The following is an 18,232-nucleotide window of genomic DNA, read 5'->3' on the forward strand; positions in this document are numbered from 1 at the left end:
TGCAACTGTTCTACAATTCACTCCCCTCAATATTAGTTTTCGGAGGACGCTAGTTGGAAATCGTTGGGAGGCCTGGCTCCACCTTGTTAGACGTTTAATGGAGGTCTGGCTGACCCAGCAACCAGATCAGCTGTATTGGAAACTTACTAAGAACGGTGTGTTCTCGGTTAAGTCTATGTATCTGGATGTCATTAACTCTAGCGTTGTCCCTTCCTCGATTCACGTTTGGAGAGTAAAGGTTCCCTTACGTATCAAAGTGTTTATGTGGTTTGTGCATAAACAAGTCATTTTGACTAAGGATAACCTGGCAAAACGCAACTGGATGGGCTCATCTAGGTGTAGCTTTTGCGATCATAACGAAAACATCAAACACCTCTTTCTCGATTGTCCGTTGACTAAGATTCTATGGCGGTCGATTCATATTGCGTTTAATATTAATCAGCCCACCTCTATCAACATGTTATTTGGAACATGGCTTGATGGGGTTGATTCCGATACTGCAAGACACATTCGTGTTGGCGTTTGTGCTTTACTTTGGGCAATATGGAACTGCAGAAATGATTTAGTATTTAACAGATCAACAAACATTCACTTTTTGCAGGTTATCTTCAGGGCCACGGCATTCATCCGTATGTGGTCGCTACTCACTCCGACGGAGGCCAGGGAGCGTTTGGTTACTGCGTCTACCCGATGGGAGATGGTAGCGCGGGATATTTTCAACCGGTTTGGATGGCGGTCATGTAATAGGATAGGCATGTACTGCTCCTATTGTGTTTGCCAGCCGGTTGTGGCTTTGGGTTTGAGCTCTTTCGAGCCTTTTGTTTATCTTCGTACCTCAATACTTGACGACGTTGTTGCTGGACTTTATTTTTAATAATATGAGCCGTATGCATCTTTTTGATGCAGAGACTGGGGTAAACCCCCTTTTCCAAAAAAAAAAAAAAACTGGTCACATGCAGCAGTCCACCCAAGACTCTTGTGGGTGGCCCGGCTTTCCATGAGAGAGAGAGTAGCACGTGGCCTGGCGCCCTTGGCATTCATCCCTAGTTCCATACCCCCTGCCCCGACCCTACCCATACAAGGAAGAAAGAGCCCTTTGGCATTCATTCATCCCCATCCCTAGCTAGTTCCATACCCCTGACCCTGATAGTAAGGTCGTAAGTAGAGCAGCATGAGCACCATGCCCAACAGCTCGCAATTCCATTCCCACCAGCACCACCTGCTGCTGGTGCTGCCAGTAATCCTAATCCTAGTAGTAGTCAGCCCCTTGCTTGCCGCCGCGGCTGAAGCTGAAGCGCAAGGGCAGCAGCCGATGGCACGTCCGGGTTGCCCCGACAAGTGCGGCAACATGAGCATCCCCTTCCCGTTCCGCGAGGGCTTCCAGGTCCTTTGCAACCACTCCTCCGATTCGGATCCCCCTCGCGCCTTCCTTGCTGGCAGCACAAGATTCAAGGGCTCCCAGATCTACAGTGATTCTTCGTGGTCGTCGTCGTTGGAGCTGGTGAGCATATCAGTCGCCACGGGCGAGGCACGAGTGTACGCCCCGATCGCGTACAGCTGCAACACAAATCGCAACGAGTCCTTGTTCAGGGATCAGCACATCGATTTCTCCTACACGCCGTTCGCCGTGTCGGCGACGCGTAATGTTCTCATCGCCGTCGGCTTGGAAGCCGAGGCTCAACTGATATTCTCTCTGTTTACCTACCAAACCCCTTTCACTTGCCGTGCACAAGATTTCGACCGCACGCCGCTCGCGAGGAACGGGTCGTGCAAGGGGTTGAGCTGCTGCGAGCAGACCCTCCCGGCCGACCAGGGCTCCGGCAGGTTTTCCATGTTGTGGGTCAACCCCGTGCACGACCACTTTATCTGGGAAACCACGCCCTGCTCCTACGGCATGCTGGTGGACAAGTCATGGTACAACTTCTCTACGCCCGACATGTACGGCGACAAGACGCTACTCAAAAGGTTCCCCCGGGGCGTCCCCTTGGCGCTTGATTTCGCCGCCGGGGACACTTGGTGCCCGGTGGAAGGACAGCCGCTGCCTCCGCACTACGCCTGCGTCAGCGGCAACAGCTCCTGCGCCAACGTGACAATAGAAATAGATAGTCCAGGCTATGTCTGCAAGTGCTGGGACAATTACACTGGCAACCCTTACATCGCTCACGGATGCCAAGGTACATACACACATACTACATATGAGTACATACATGCATACAAGAAATTGTCTGTCCTTACCAATTAATATAATTCGTTAACTCCCCCGAGTGTTGTGTTTATTCTTCAGACATTGATGAATGCAAGTTCCCGGAAGTGTATCCCTGCTCAAATGGCGGGATTTGCAAAAACAGGCCCGGAGGCTATGACTGTCCATGCAAATTCGGAATGAAAGACGATGGCAAAGGGGGGGCCTGCACAGATGTATTCCCCCCAGCAGCAAAGCAGGCGACTGTGGGTAAGCTACCACGTTGTATACTAGACTGCACTAATTAAGATGTATCCCCCTGTTGCAGGCCAATCTAAATCATCAACATAGAAACACATGTATGACATAGGCACTGCCTGTGTCCGGATCTCTTGCTGCATATCTATATCTATACCTAATAATAATAATAAAGGGCTTCCGTCACCCTTTTATATTCGTCAATTTTGTGTTAACCATAAAGATTGACAACTGAGATTTAAAAGGATTTATCGTCCGTCGCTCCTTTTCTTCATACGTCATCCATCTGCATCTTTTTCGTCCTTCACGGTACAAGCCCAATTGAACAGACCAGAAAGGAAACCTTCCCGGATTGAATCGGCATCCAATATCGTCTACTGCCCTGATTGCTTCTTCTTTCCGCTGCACACAACATCTCCATATATACATATATAGTCCTCCTGAGCTGTCGTTCCGTTAGAATTATGATGGACCTGGCTTCCACCGCGCCCTAGCCGACCGCCAGATTTGCCTTCCCCATCCTCGCTGCGGCCCTTCCTTCACGCCGTTAGCTCTGAGGAGGCCGACGCCGCCATCACGTCGATCTCGCTCAACGCAAGAATCACACTCGCATGGGAATTTCATGCCATGGTTCTGCGGATCGGAAGCGGTTCCAAGGTGGCAGAGGGAGGAGGCGGCGGCTTCGATGAGGTGGAGCGGCAGCACCATCTGCACGCACATCTACTTGCGTCGCCATCCGACAAAAGAGACTATTTAATTCTTATGTTGATAGTTCTAGTGGTAATTTGTTCTAGATTCCAAGTTGATGAACAAAAGTAACTATTTAATTCGTATGCTGAAACTTTCTGCTAGATTTGTAATTGTGAATTTAGTTATATAAACTAAGTTTGTTTCTTGTCCATCTAGGTGTAATAGGTGGTATTCTTCTCATGGTGATTCTGTGGTTTACTGTTATTCTTCGCAAAGAGAAAAAGAAGACAAAAGAATTCTACAAAAAGAACGGCGGCCCGGTATTAGAGAAAGCAAAAGGCATTAAAATTTTCAAAAAGGGGGAGCTCAAGCCAATTTTAAAGAATAGCAACATAATTGGAAAAGGTGGATTTGGTGAAGTTTACAAGGGCCTTCTTGACAATAAAGAAGTTGCAATAAAGAAGCCGATCAATGGTAGCGTGCGAGAGAATGAACAATTTGCAAATGAAATCATCATCCAATCTCAAGTCATCCACAAGAACATTGTTAGGCTCATTGGTTGTTGCCTTGAAGTTGAAGCCCCCATGCTGGTCTACGAGTTTATCTCCCAAGGTAGCCTCCATGACATTCTTCACAACAAGAATAACAAGGCGGCTCTCAACTTGGATGCACGTTTAAGTATCGCTGCACAGTCAGCGGATGGTCTAGCTTATATGCACTCACAAGCAAACACTAGAATTCTACACGGTGATGTCAAACCAGCAAATATACTCTTGGATGATAACTTTATAGCCAAGATTTCAGACTTCGGCATATCTAGGCTGCTTGCGAGAGACGAGGAACACACTGCATCAATCATCGGCGACATAAACTATATGGATCCGGTATATCTACAAGAAGGCCTACTAACCGAAAAAAATGATGTCTACAGTTTCGGAGTTGTGATCCTGGAGCTTATCAGTGGCAGGAGGGCCATACACTCTGAGAATAATAGCTTGGTAAAGAGTTTCCTTGAAGTCCATAAGGAACAGAAGAAAGCGACCGAACTTTTTGACAAGGAAATTGCAATAGCAGAAGATTTAGAGCTTCTTGATAGTCTAGCAGGTATGGCCATGGAATGCCTTAGCCTTGATGTAGATCAAAGACCAACAATGATGGAGGTAGCTAGGCAACTACACATACTGGGTCGATTTCGTAAGGTGCAAGACGTTTGACAAAATTAATCCTTAAGGAGGTGTCTTTTGGTTAGGAGAAAATTTGTAACTGCATTTCTAAGGTAGCCGAGTGTTTGTGCACTGCATTTGTAACCGTATTTCTAAGGAGGCAGTACGCTTGTATGCTGCATTTGTAACCGTGTGTCAAAGAACTACATTTTTTTTTACCAAATTTGTAACTGTGTTACAGATAGTACGTCGTATTTTCTTGCACCTGTAGAGTTTCAACGTACTTTACAGGTTGTATGAAAAACCTTTGCCTCCTTTTCCCCCTCACTTTCTCTCACCTGTCCCGTGCTGCATAATTAGTATGCTCACCGTCATGTTTAATGAGGTAATCGTATTCAAATAGTACATGCTATCGAATATTATCCAACACGCTGAAGAGCAAGTCCGTATTGTCCGAGAAAATCTGAAGGCGGCTCAAGACCGCCAGAAGAGCAATTACGATCGCATGTGATCAAGCTTATCTGCATGTCACTCCTATGAAGGGCAGTCACCGCTTCGGAATCAAGGGCAAGTTAGCTCCACGCTACATTGGTCCTTTCCGCATTATTGCTAGACGTGGTCAGGTGGCATATAAATTGGAGTTGCCGCCGCAATTCTCTCATATCCACGACGTCTTCCATGTGTCGCAACTTCGTCGTTGCTTCAAGGAATCTCTGCACCGACCAGTGGATCATGAATTGCTCGGATTCAGAGGTGTGGTGGAGCTCTGGGCCAAAGTCCAGCCCTGACTTTGGGTCGGTGCCGGCAACGGCGGCGCCATGGCGTCGTTCCCCTTCTTGAAGGTGTTGCCGTGGAGCTCCATTACACGACTCTCCGGGATAAATCTCTAGCTTCGGATGGTCGAAGCGGGGGATGACGGCGGCTACATCGTTTCCTTCTTTGAGGCATCGCCTTGGAGAGTCAGCATATTGCAGTTTGCACGGATCTCTTCGTCGTCGGGGACAGTGGACGTTGGGGCGGCGACTCCGGGTGGTTTCTGATTATGCGCCGAGATGGCGATCTCGGGAACAATGTGAGTGGCAGCTCTATGAGGTGGGGCTCTATCTCGACATTGGTTGGGTGGCATCCTTGTCCCGCTTGGGCGGTAGGGTCAATGCGCCCCAGAGGGCAAGTAGACAGCAAAAAAGACAGATAGATCCAAACTTTGCATGCTACTGACTGCATTCATCATCAGATTTCTTTCCTTTCCTTTCCTGGAGCTTGCAAGCAAGCACAAAGGGATCAATCAGTCTTGTTCCTCTTCTTCTACACTAAAGAATGATGAATTACAACATACACAAAGTTGCGACACGACACCGTAAACTTAATTTCTGTGTCATCCTAATTTAATTGCCGTTTTTCTTCTTTCTCATGTGGATCACGTCCCCGTTCCTTCCCGGGAGCGTCTCATGCTCTCGTCCATCAGCTTGAACGTCTTCTTCACAAGCTTCTGGTCCAGCGCCGTCGTTCTGTAGATCTTGAACACCCGGTCGACACGCTCGGGCTTGCTGCTCTGGAAGTAGACCTCCTCAAACTTCTTCTTCACGAACCTGCACTCACTCATAGTATCATAAGCAAACTGACTGAAACTAATAATGTATTTTCCTCTCGAATGTGCCAAATTTGTTGAGGACTGTGTGCACTCACTCGTAGGCATGCTCCACATCCTGTTTGCCAGGCGCGATTGGCTCATAGTCCTTAAACCACTCGCACACGGTCAAAGGAACCTTTTGTATTTTCCTCTCGAATATGTCAAATTTGTTGAGGAACAGCATGAAGGATGTTTTCTGGACCGATCGAAAGCAACATCACATCAAGTAGAGTAGGATCAGGATCAGAAATACTCCAAAATAGCTTCAATTCTTTGCTTTAAAACGGGAAATTTGAGACAGACCTCAAAACATGTTTGCTTTAACACCCAGTCGAACAGCTCCTTGGTCTCCATCATCCTGTTCTGCGTCTCATCCTCAAATAACAACTGATCGTACCTGACAGACAGTAACAGCCTCCAAACATCTATTCATGTATTCATGTACTCAGTGCAGCACAAGAAAATGAGATTGTTGTACTCACTCGCTAATGGCAGCACAAAAGATAACTGCATCAACACCTTCAAAGAGATGAATCCACTTCCTCCTCTCATTCCTTTGACCCCCTACGTCGTACAGCCTGTACACCTCTCCGCCCCTTTTGCTCTCTCCAAGGGGGCTGCATGCACAGACAGAAAAAAACTCTCTTCAGTCTGTCATTCTGTATGTATGTATCTGAGCAGAGCAAAAGATGATATATGCAAACCTAAACTAACCAGATTACCTAAACTGAATTTCTACAACCCCATTTGTCCGCACTCTTGCATGGAGCACATCCTCCTGCAAAGCATCTCGAAATGTTAGCAGAGAAAAAAAATCTGACCATCATTATATCTATCCATCTGATCTGATAACCAGTAAATAAATGTCTCCAGATAAGAATTTGATTGTGGATAATTACAGACCGACCTTTGTTGGTACGTAATCTGCTTCAGCTAATCGGTCCAAATTGTCCATGAAGTAGTGTGCACAGTCAGGAACTTGCAGCACACTTCCACACGAGTAAGTTTCCTACACAGTAGAAAGATGCATTTCTTTATAACTAAGTTGGTTGTTTGACGTCATTCACATCTCTTTACAGAAACCGAAACAAAAACCTGAATGGCTTGATCTTCCCATAATTTTCTCACATCCTGTACGAGTTCTTTGTTAAGCGAAGGGTAATCCAACCTGCCTCCGATTTCTGATAGTTTTTCTCCAATCTCCTGAAGATAGGATAGGAAAATCAAAGGAGCAGAGCAATACATAAAAGGGAAAAGTATTCGACAGTTGGATATGTATTCGAGAATGACAGTGGAAAAGCAGCAAAACACAATACTGCCTGCTTAAAGCAGGGTGTTTACGGGTCTGAAGAGGTTCATCTAGATCTAGTGCAGCAGAGCTGCAATGCGAGGTCTGAAGAGGTTCGATTGTAGCCCTAGCTACAGTAGTTGTAGTTGTGTAACAAACAGATGATGGTTATCAGTTTGAAATAGAAACTGCTGCTTGCTTGCTCTCTGGACAATAATACTGCTTAAGAAGGAACTGCTGCTCCAGTTGTAAATTGTAGCAGATGATGGTTATCATGTTGCAAGATATTACATCATGTTGTAAGTTGGACAGGTTTGATTGAACATAGCCTAGCCTAGCTGGTTGTGTAACTGTAATGCTGCTTCAGTTGTAACAGAGCACAGTTATCATGTTGCTGCGAGACATTGGTGTTGCTTATGTCGGAATCCACCAAATGTAACTCTACTACTTACTGAACAAAATAGGATGCACGGACCTGATTATCGGGTAACATCACATATTTTGAAGACTCGGATTCCACTTGGGCAAGCTCTTTAGCTCCATCATATAGTATCTGTGCAAATTCAACTCACTATTACTCCGGGAAAATATGTGCAAAACACACAGGCCCCCATAAGAAGATGATAAAGCTGCCTACATGATCCCCACGAAGCAATAGGAGGAAGAGGGAAAAAAAACCATATATATTAAAACACACCCGTTCCAGTAGTAGGAGCATACTTTGATTGTCTGGAACACGTTGGCATGGATGACGGGCGTATAGCCCTTGAGTTCTGCCTCGTCGAAGCCGGTTCGGAAAAGAAGCTTGATCTGAAGAAAAACGAACAAACATTCAGTAAACGTAAGGCATCATACTATATTTCCATGGGGCCATGGGGCAGGGAAGGATAATACAATACAATGGAGGGGTTCTTGCCTGTTTAAATATCGTGGACTTTCCTGATTCTCCGGCACCTGAAAAAGACAGAAAGCATCGGCATCCTATTAGGAATTGTTCGGTCCTGATTCTGAAGCAAAGCAGGCTAAAGAAGAGAGCTAACTATCGGGAATTGGTTCAAGTAATGTGTTTTCAGTGATCCCCATCATTAATGAGAAAGCTTGCAAAAAAATTCAAAAATCAAAAATCAAAAACAAAGGACACAAATGAACTTGGTTAGAAAGATATAGTTCAGTGAAGCAGTAAATTCAAATTGTGAAGATAAAATTGAGACTAGCAGGCATAAGAAGAAATGCGTGTAAAAGTTAAAGTGAGTTGGCAGTTTAGTTACCAAGAAGCAAGAGCTTGTGGATGTGCTGGTCCGCCTTTGTCTCGTGCAGAATGCGGCGGTCGATGTCTGCAGACTGTAAAGGTGGATCGAGGTGTGTGTGTGTGTGCATCAGGACAGGAGAGGAGGAATTGAATGAAATGAAGAGGTCTAGTAAGTGGTATGGAAAGGATGAGCTTACTCACTCTTGTGTTGTCAGCTGCGTCTGCCTCATTTACTGAGTGAGGTCTGCTGCAGGATGAGCCCATGGTTTGAAGCGCACACGCGAGCATGGACATTACTATTATTATTCTAGAAGACAAGATGTGCGGTCGGTCTCATGCTTCCTTGCTTGCCAATGACCTGAAAGATAAGATGACGGGCAAGTAAGATCCAGAGACCTCTAAATAAAACTACCTAGTTATAGCTTTCATTTCATTTCCTTTGCTTTCCTTTCCTTTCATTTCCTTTCCTTGGTACAGTACATTTACAGTAGAGTAGAAACAAATCAAGAAAGAAAGAAACTGCACGGCGGGCGGGCGGATCTACTCACTGAGCTAGCTAGCTACAACCAACAAGCTGTGTTTTTTTATTTATTTATTTTCCGAGTGACGAAAAGAGATGAGAGATAGAATGAATCTGAATCTGAATCTGAATCTAGGCTGGCTTGCTTGCTGCTCATACATACCTCAATCGAATCCGATCCGATCCAAGAAGGCCCAACCCAATCCAATCCAATCCAATACAAGGGGAGGGGAGGGGCGGGGTGGAGACGGCAGGGGGGAGCCTCTGGGCGGCGGCGGCGGCGGCGGGTGGTTTGTAGGGAGGGAGGAGGAGAGATTGGTTTGGTAGGTCAGTCAGCGTGAGAGTGAGGAACCAAAGTGGAGTGAGAGATCCAAAGGGAATGAATGCGTGCGTCTCCACTTTGGTTTGGTAGGCAAGACGAAATCCAAATCCAAAATACTACTCCTTTTTTTATGAAAAAAAATGAAACTACTAAAATCACCGTCACCAATAAAAAATTCCCAAACAGAACAAACAAAATCAAATACTACTGTATATATATAAACCTTTTAAAAAAACTGAAATTCAGGGTGGTGCTTGTCTTAGAGCATCTCCAGCCGCACCCCAACAGGCCCCCCAAGACGCCGTTTTTTCTGCCGGCGCAAAAAAAAAAAACCAGTCGCGCCCTCAGGACGCCGAATTCCGCCGTTTCGGACCATTTTTGGCCCGGTGATCCCAGGCCGAACTCAATACACTACAGGGGGGACTTGGGGGCTCCGGCGAAAGTAAAAGTGGCGTGTGGGCCACCACTGTGAGGCGAGAAACGCCTTTTTCCCCGCCCAGATTCGACCCGCACACGGCAGGACGCCACTTCCCCTTTCGCCGCCATGCCGATCCCGGTGCCACCCACCTGCCCACAGTCGCTGCTCCACCGCTAGAAAGGTCATTCCCCTACGAAAAGAGAGGGGTTTCGCCACGACAGTCTCCATCCTGCTCCTGGGCAAGCTTTCCAGGGCTCTGACCACGCAGGTGGGGATAACGGCGGCTGCCCACCCACCACGCTCGCTAGGTGTTCGATGATTTGCTTGTTCAGCAATGGACTCCGACGAGGAGGAGGCGTTCGCAGCTCTGATGGAGGAGCTAATTTGCGCCGAATTTGGGCCTAATTTGCGCCGAACTTGGGCTGAACTTGACGGTTGGGGGGCGAACTTGAGGGGCTGCTGGGAACCCGAGCACCCCCATGCCGAAAATATAGCTGGTAAGCCCCCAAGAGGCGCTATTTCAAGCCCTTGGGGGCCGAATGGCTGGAGATGCTCTTACCCTGGAGCCCACCTCATCTGTTTCCAGACACTATTGGCGGTCGATGCTTGAAGCTCTCCCCTTGGCTATCTTACAGGGCTGGAAGCTAGCTAGCTGCCAGAGGTGAGTCAATTCAATAAAGCTTGTAGGATCGGAAGACTTCAAAGATGTGGTGGCTCCATCTCCCCTCTCGTTTCTCTCATCGTCCTTGTTTGACAAAAAGAGGGCAGCGGCACTAATCCTTCATCGATATGGTGTATTGCGTGTCGTGCAAGCTGTCGGCGGGATGTTCCTTCTTCATCAGATGCACAATGCCGAACCTAGTCACCAAAGCCGCAGATTCAACCATCACATGTGTGGCTGCAAAGTGTGAGGGTTGGTCATCGGCAGGTAAGGGGTCTTACGCCGACCCACCCCCTCCCCCATCTCCTCTTACTCAACATCCAAGTATAGGAGGCCCCAACCTCCTTCCTACAATTTCCATTTCTTTCTCGACTGGCTTTGGTGGCTAGGGTTGGCATATTCAGGGTTGGTCTAGATGTGTTGACAAGGTGAAGTCAATCGGTCTCGCTGAGGTTGGCATCTCTGCCATGGTCGGCTGCAATACCTGGACCCGACTACATTTTAACAATTTTGTTCGTGGTTCTGTGTGCAAGTTCAAAAGACTTGTCTGTAATTCTTATTCTCCTTTGTTAACATGTTGGGGGATATGTCTTGTGATCTTTAGTTTGTTCATGGTTCCTTTCGAAGAAAGATGACTGCTACTGACATAGTCGTGAGAGACAATGGTACCACCAATTCGTGGGGCATGTAGAACTGGTGATTCCAACACAAGATCAGTTGTAACACACTTTCGGCGCATAACAGCGAATATGCCATGGATCGATCACGTTATGCACGACATCAAAAGCTCATCGCCACACAACAAAAATATGCATACATACCATTGAAAGCATCACATCAAAAATTTGAATGCACGTGATAGAACCTTAGTATATGATGCATCGAGAGTGACCTTCTATCCTTACCCCTACTTTTTGCTTAAATAGATGTAGACGATTATAAGCTTGGGAAACAAAAAAATGAGAGAGAGAGAGAGAGATGAAAACAAACCTGATGACCAGAAAATAATTGGACAAGAAAAACCTCAGGATGATGCATTGAGAGCGTCATCCTGCCTTATCTTGTGCTTTTGTGCTTAAATGGATGCATGCTTTTTGTAAGTTTAACAACAAAATAGTGCGAGAGAGTTGAAATCAACCATGGCGATGAAAAGTGGACAACAAAGGTCAGTCGTAACGAGCTTTCGGTGTGTAAATACGAATATGCCATGGATTGATCACGTTATGCGTGGCAATAAAAGCTCATTGACACAACAAATAGATACATATCATTGAAAGCGTCACATCGAGATTTCTATTTAATGCACACGATACAACCATAAGATATGATGCATTGTGAGCACCTTAATATCGTTATCTTGTGTTTTGTGCTTAAGCAATTTATAGATGCAGTGGTTTATAAGTTTGGGAAACAAAAAAATTTATGTATGAGAGAGGGAGAGAGAGAGTTCAAACAATCATTAGAGACGAAGCGGAAAAGTGGAGAGGAAAAAATGATTTGTTTGGGTGAGTGACCCCGTGGTGTCTTGTTGCTTGTTGCTTCCTCTCCCCTCCCTCTCGTCTCGGACAGAAAGAAAGCAGAAGAGAAAGGTAAAGTGTTGACATGGTTGAAGGACTTGTTTGTAATGTTATCTTTCTTTGGTTGTCATGCTTTGGGGATGTGTTGTGATCTTCGTTTGTTCACAATCACTTATGTAAAAAAGGATTTTTGCCGACATAGTCGTGAGAGACGACGGTATCACCGATTAGCGTGTGATGTACAACCAGCGATGGATGCCAACACAAGATGATTCATTAGACACTTCAGGCGCATAAAAGCGAATATGCCACAGATCAATCATATTATGGGCGGCAATAAAAGCTTATTGACAAAATAAGTAGACCAACCATCACATCATAATTCCCATTTAATGCACGTGATATAACCTCAAGATACGATGCACTAAGAATGTTCTTGTACCTTAGCTTGTGCTTTTGTGCTTAAATAGACAACAAAAATAGTACCAGAGAGTTGAAAACGACCATGACAAGGAAAAAGTGGACAACAAGGTCAATGGTAACATGTTTTCGGCGCGTAAATGTGAATATGCCACGAATCGATCACATCATGGACACAACAAATAGATACATGCCATTGGTAACATCACATCAAAGTTTCCATTAAATGCCTGCTATGCAACCTTAAAACATGATGCATCGAGACCGCCTTTATGTCGTTATCTCTTACTTTATTCTCAAATAGATGCAGGGGTTTGTAAGTTTTGGGAAACAAAAAAAGTGAGTGAGAGAGAGAGAGAGTTGAAAACAACAAGCAGAGAGTGGACAAAGGAAACCATCACCAAGTGTTTGGGTGGTGCGGTGTTGCAATACCTGGACCCAACTACATTTTGACTTTTTTTCCCAATGTCCCGTGTGCACGTTTGAAGGACATGTGTGTACTCTCAATTTCGCTTGATTGACAAACGTGTTCTTTGTTGTGATCTTCAATTTGTTCACGGTCGCTTTGTAAATAAATGGTTGTTACTGGCATGGCCATAAGTGACGGTAGTACCACCGGTGAACAGGTAATGTAGAACCGAAGATGCCAACCAAGATACAGCTAATCATAATGCGCATTTGACACATGAATACAAATATTTCATTGACTAATCATGTTAGATGTGGCAATAAAAGCTTCTAGACACTTGAAGATAGATATGGAGCACTGAAAGCATGACATGGAGATTTTCATTTAATCCTTGCATTCCAACCTTATATAAATATATGGTGGATTTGTGAGTGTGTGCTTAAATAGATGGAGGGGTTTATAAGTTTGGCAACAAAACAGTGTGCGAGGGTTGGAAACGACCACGACGGGAAAAAAAATGGTCAAACAGAGACAAGCTATAACGCACTTTGGACGCATTAATTAGTACGAATACGCCAGGAAGGACCGCGACATTATGCGCGGCAATAAAAGCTCATGGACACAACAAGTAGATACCACCGACAATCGGAAGCGTAAACATCGAGATTTTCATTTAATGCACGCGATACAACCTAAAGATACATACGAGGCATCCAGCATCATTATCTCCTACTTTGTGCTCTAATAGATAGATTGTGGATGCAGGCAGGCAGGCAGGCAGGGGTTTGTAAGTTTTGGGAAACCAAAAAGTTTTATTTTAATTTTTTTGAGAAATTGGGAAACCAAAAAGTGAGAGAGGGTTGAGAGTTGAAAAGGGGAGTAGAAAAACCATCCATCACCATTCACCACTGTCTTTCTTGCTCTGCTTCCCCTCTCCTCTCCTCTCTGCTCTGCTCCCGGACGGTCAGTCAGAAAGAAAGAAAAGCAGAGTAGGAGGAGAAAGGAAAAGTCTTTAGCCAGCGATGACGACCGCCGCGGGGTCGGAGTCGTCGTCCTCCTCGACCCCGGCGACGGCGGCGGCGGTGCTGCCGGTGGGGTTCCGGTTCCGTCCGACGGACGAGGAGCTGGTGCGGCACTACCTCAAGGCCAAGATCGCGGGGCGGGCGCACCCGGACCTGCTGGCGATCCCGGACGTGGACCTGGCGGCGGTGGAGCCGTGGGACCTGCCCGCCCGCTCCGTCATCAAGTCGGACGACCCCGAGTGGTTCTTCTTCGCCCGCCGCGACCGCCCCAAGTACCCCGGCAAGTCCTCCCGCTCCTGCCGCTCCACCGCCGCCGGATACTGGAAGGCCACCGGCAAGGACCGCCTCATCCGGGCGCCCGGCCCCGGCGGCTGCAGGGGGAAGGGCGCCCTCATCGGCGTGAAGAAGACCCTGGTGTTCCACCGCGGCCGCGCCCCACGCGGCGCACGCACCCCGTGGATCATGCACGAGTACACCGCCACCGACCCAAACCCCCAATCCCAGTCCCAATCCCAGTCTGCAGGCCCCCAAAATGTAACTTTTCCCCTTCCTCTTATCGTTCTGCTCTGCTTCCACTGATTTGGTTTGATTTGATTTCAGCTTGAATAAGTAGAGTAGAGTAATTCTTTCTTTCTTTCTTTCTTTCTGCCATGCCATGGATGCCAATGTGTTACCTAGCTTGCTTATTGGCAGTAAGTAGTAGTACCTAGAACAAATCAGATAGATACCAATGTGTTAGGGTTGCAGTGAGTCAGTCAGTCAGGCAGGCAGGCACATATAAGTTACTAACTGGGTTGGACTAGTCAAATCTGCAGATAGATAGATACCCTGCCTCTTGTAGCATCTCATTCAGTTGCTTGTTTCTCAATTATATATACGTACTACCTAGTGTGGATATTAATGTGCTAGCTAGCTTATGCAGGAACAATTTGCAGTCAATCACCACACCACACATATATAGCTCGGTTGTTGACAGGATTTGAACACTAGGAGGACATGGCATACTTGTTGGCAGGATGAATATGAATATGTTGTGTTCAAAATATCTTCTTCTTGTTTCTTCAGGGTTGCTTCTTTCTTTCTTTCTTTCTTCTATGAATATGAATGCCCTAGCTAGCTAGCTTAGCAGCACCGTTTGCAGTCAGTAAGGTGTAGCTCACTCTATTTTTGGGCCAATTCTGCCTGCCATAACAATAGGACAGGGCATACTTGCAAGATGATGAAAGCATGTATAATTGTGCAGTCTATCAGTCAGTCCCTAGTTGGTGTCTGTGTCGTTCGTACGCTCTATGTCGCTCGTCAAGTCACTACTTGGTGCAATAGGAATGGCTTGTATACTTTGTGGTTTACACCTTTTCTTTACTTCTGAAATAACTTCTTCATTAAAGAAAAGACCATCATTGTGCACTCAGTCAGTCAGTACCATTGCCTCGTTCACTTCTTGACAAAATCTTTTGTCAACTTGTCATAACACTAGGACTGTACATACATACATATTTGCAAGCTGATGAAACCATGTATATATCACTCGATGACTGTCTTGTTGATTTGTTTCTTCAGGATAGCTTTGTTCTGTACCGCCTGTTCAACAAGCAGGATGAAGAGACCCCGGCCCCCGTTTCAGAACCCCCGTCCACGTCGCCTCCAGCCAATCCGCCGCTACAGCAAGCCGACGACACGGCCAGCGCCTCCATGGTGGAAGACAAGGCCTCGCCATCTGATTCGAGCCAGCTGACCCCGACCAATGCAACCACCGACCACACCTCCACTGCCCATCTTCTTGCAGCCGCCGGTGACGCAGAGCAGATAGCGGATCAGGTAAATTGCTGCTTTTCTTTCCCTTTCATGCATTATATTATATTATATTATATTTTCAGCCTCTTCTCCTGTCTTTCAGTTGACTGAGAAATGTGTGTGTCTTTTCTTATCCATAAATTAAATTGCAGGATGCTGCTTATCTGAATATGTTGGCCCAGCTTCCTGCAATCAGCTCCCCGATGCGTCCTTACACGGATCTCCCTTTTGTCGGCAACATGGGTGATGAGCAGGAAGACTTCTCGATGTATCTGAACAACATCATAGGTGAGCAGGATGTGCAAGCCATGTTGCCCAATCCAGCCGATGACGAAACGGGCGTGTCCAATCCTACAGGCTCATGGACTCCTTATCCCCAAGATATGTTGGACATGATAAATTCAATTGGCCCTATGGGAGCAGCACCTTGGACGCAGCAGCAGCAGCAGGCCACAGCTCCAGTAGAGTTGATGGACCCACAACAAGGGATTGCGGCAAGGAGGATCCGGCTTGCGTACGCTGTTGAGAGGGCATCGGCGTCTCAGCCTATATTAGCTTGTCACTCGGAAAGCGAAGAAGGTGAGGGCGAATCAGCTGGCTGTAGCACAGAAAGTTCATCCAACAACCATGAGGAGGAGGATCATGTCAATGATGCACTTTTCCAAACCATGGTATGTATGGTTCTTCTGACTAATTACCTTGAGTTATGCTTGAAAAAAGACTTGGAGCAAGTCTACTTAGTAGTATTTAATTTACTCATCATAATATGTCTTGCTTAGGCTGGAGATCTGATGCATAACATCACTCCTGCTCAAGCGCTACTGGTTTCTTCGGTGGAAGTTGCAGACAAGCTCCAGCATCTATCATTCAATGGTACGTACGTAATAAGCCTTCTTCAGTTTTGAAAGAGAAAGGGGATAGCTCAGTGCCCGTATCGTGAGCTGTGGCTAAGCCGAGCTGTTTGGTAAATTTGCTGCCGTGCAGATGACAGCATATTGGAAGAAGAAGATGCCAAGCCGCGTCGTGGAGCCGGTCTGAAGCAGAGGGTGAAGCAGGACTCGGGTCGAAACGGGCATGACCCGGACGGACTCCTGCGCAACAGTGCCTACTTGCCTGGCCCTGGAGATTCATTTTCAGAAACAGCGAGACGGCGGAGGTCCCTCTGGCTGGCGCTCCTGGTGATGGCCATCCCCCTCTGCTTGTGCTTGTATTGGTTGGTGTCTGGAGGTCACTGAGCTACCGGCCGGTGTAAGCTAAACTAAACGGTTCCTCTTCCTCATCGTTCTTCGTTGGTAGGCTCTCTCTCTATATATACTTCGTATGTAGTAGTCATTTGAAATGTCTAGAAAGACAAATATTTAGGAACGGAGGGAGTACTTGTGTTGGTGTTGCTGGTGTGGTGTATATACTTGACTTGGTGTCTGTCTGTGTGTGTGTGTTAAGTAAGTAACTTTAGGCTGTCTCTACCGTAATCCTATGGACTTTGTAATGTAGCCATCCCATTGACATGACATGTTGGAGACTCTATTGTCTATGCAAGCAAGCAAATGAATGAATGAATGAATGGATGGATGATTGAGTTATGTTAGCAACTCCATATAAATATATGTGAGTGCAGTACAATGCAGTGCATCTCAAGTTGAGTTTCTGAATCCTCACAGCTTCATTTTTGCCTCAAGTTGTTCAGTTTCAGTGATAAGTCCTGCAGGAGTGACTGATCTGAATGTTGATCAGATCCAAACTCAGTTGATTCTTTTCTTTCGATAAAGTGCATTGCGTTACATTACATATGCTTGAGGACAGTCCAACACCCCGAAACAAACAAATGCCGACTCTAGCTAGCGTTGGACACAATGACCAAATTGCGGATGCTCCGTGAGATTACCTCGGCTGCTTGTTGCTGTGAAGTCGAAGCTGCGGTGCGGGGCTCCGGTAGCGTACGATGACGAGCGACATGTGGTCCGTTCGGCGATCTCCTGTGACGCCAACCTTGTTTTGTTCTCCGTAGTTTCTCCGCCGGAGTCGGAGCTGCGTTGTCTTGCGGTGGGTGGACGGCGTTCCGTCTTGTAAGTGTAGTGTTGTTCTGCAGCTAATAGGGCTGCCTTTTCCTTTTTCCTTTGATCTTCGGATCCTCCTCATGTTGTTTCTTCCGCTGCTTTCTGCTAAATCTAATTGAAGCCAGCAATTTGCTGGATCTTTTAAAAAAAAATTGCGGATGCTCTGACAACAGCAAAGAACACCTGCATGAGGATTCAGAAACAGTGGCGGGGCCAAGCCTCCCGATGTGATGTGAGAGGGTAGCACAATTTCAACCACTGGAGCATTTGGCTTCAGAAAATGAGCTACGGATAGTAACAACTTATTAGTTTGGTAATTTTAGGATTTATTAAAATCAAAAGCTTAATGAGACGACACTTAGTAATGCCTCATAAGATGAAATATATGTGTATCTTAATACTGTACAGTACTATTTTGAATGCTTTATAAATTATTGCAAAACTCAAACAAAATACAACAAAATGAGTATCAATATCCTTACCTGAATCTTATAATAATTATCCGTTGCGACACCTACGTCGCCCCTCGCCTCCCTGACGTCCGCCGCTGTGTGGTTGATGGCCGCGCCGAGGCACACTCTGCTGCACTTGAAGAATGTCACATGAAACATAGCCAAGACGTCGTCAAGGCC

The 18,232-nt window shown here is 46.3% G+C and overlaps 2 protein-coding genes and 1 pseudogene across 2 annotated transcripts; 2 read left to right on the forward strand and 1 right to left on the reverse strand.

The window, feature by feature from the left end:
• The first annotated feature begins 1,063 nt into the window (after positions 1–1,063).
• LOC123150361 (wall-associated receptor kinase 3) lies at positions 1,064–4,511 on the forward strand. The gene is made up of 3 exons (XM_044570227.1): positions 1,064–2,174; positions 2,285–2,452; positions 3,347–4,511. The coding sequence occupies exons 1-3, from the start codon at positions 1,172–1,174 to the stop codon at positions 4,342–4,344; spliced, it is 2,169 nt and encodes a 722-aa protein (XP_044426162.1). The 5' UTR covers positions 1,064–1,171; the 3' UTR covers positions 4,345–4,511.
• Positions 4,512–5,485: 974 nt separating this feature from the next.
• Positions 5,486–9,400, reverse strand: LOC123150900 (guanine nucleotide-binding protein alpha-1 subunit). The gene is made up of 13 exons (XM_044570709.1): positions 9,144–9,400; positions 8,662–8,818; positions 8,480–8,552; positions 8,128–8,165; positions 7,932–8,021; positions 7,687–7,764; positions 7,019–7,126; positions 6,831–6,932; positions 6,646–6,701; positions 6,406–6,540; positions 6,227–6,320; positions 5,980–6,119; positions 5,486–5,882 (listed from the first exon to the last, which is right to left on the reverse strand). Exons 2-13 carry the CDS (start codon positions 8,752–8,754, stop codon positions 5,711–5,713), a joined length of 1,179 nt encoding a protein of 392 aa, XP_044426644.1. The 5' UTR covers positions 8,755–8,818; positions 9,144–9,400; the 3' UTR covers positions 5,486–5,710.
• A 4,225-nt stretch (positions 9,401–13,625) lies between these two features.
• LOC123150773 (NAC domain-containing protein 91-like) lies at positions 13,626–17,126 on the forward strand (annotated as a pseudogene).
• The last annotated feature ends 1,106 nt before the right edge of the window (positions 17,127–18,232 follow it).

This window comes from Triticum aestivum, chromosome 7A, assembly GCF_018294505.1.
Source record: "Triticum aestivum cultivar Chinese Spring chromosome 7A, IWGSC CS RefSeq v2.1, whole genome shotgun sequence".
In the NCBI taxonomy this organism is placed as follows: Eukaryota; Viridiplantae; Streptophyta; class Magnoliopsida; order Poales; family Poaceae; genus Triticum; species Triticum aestivum.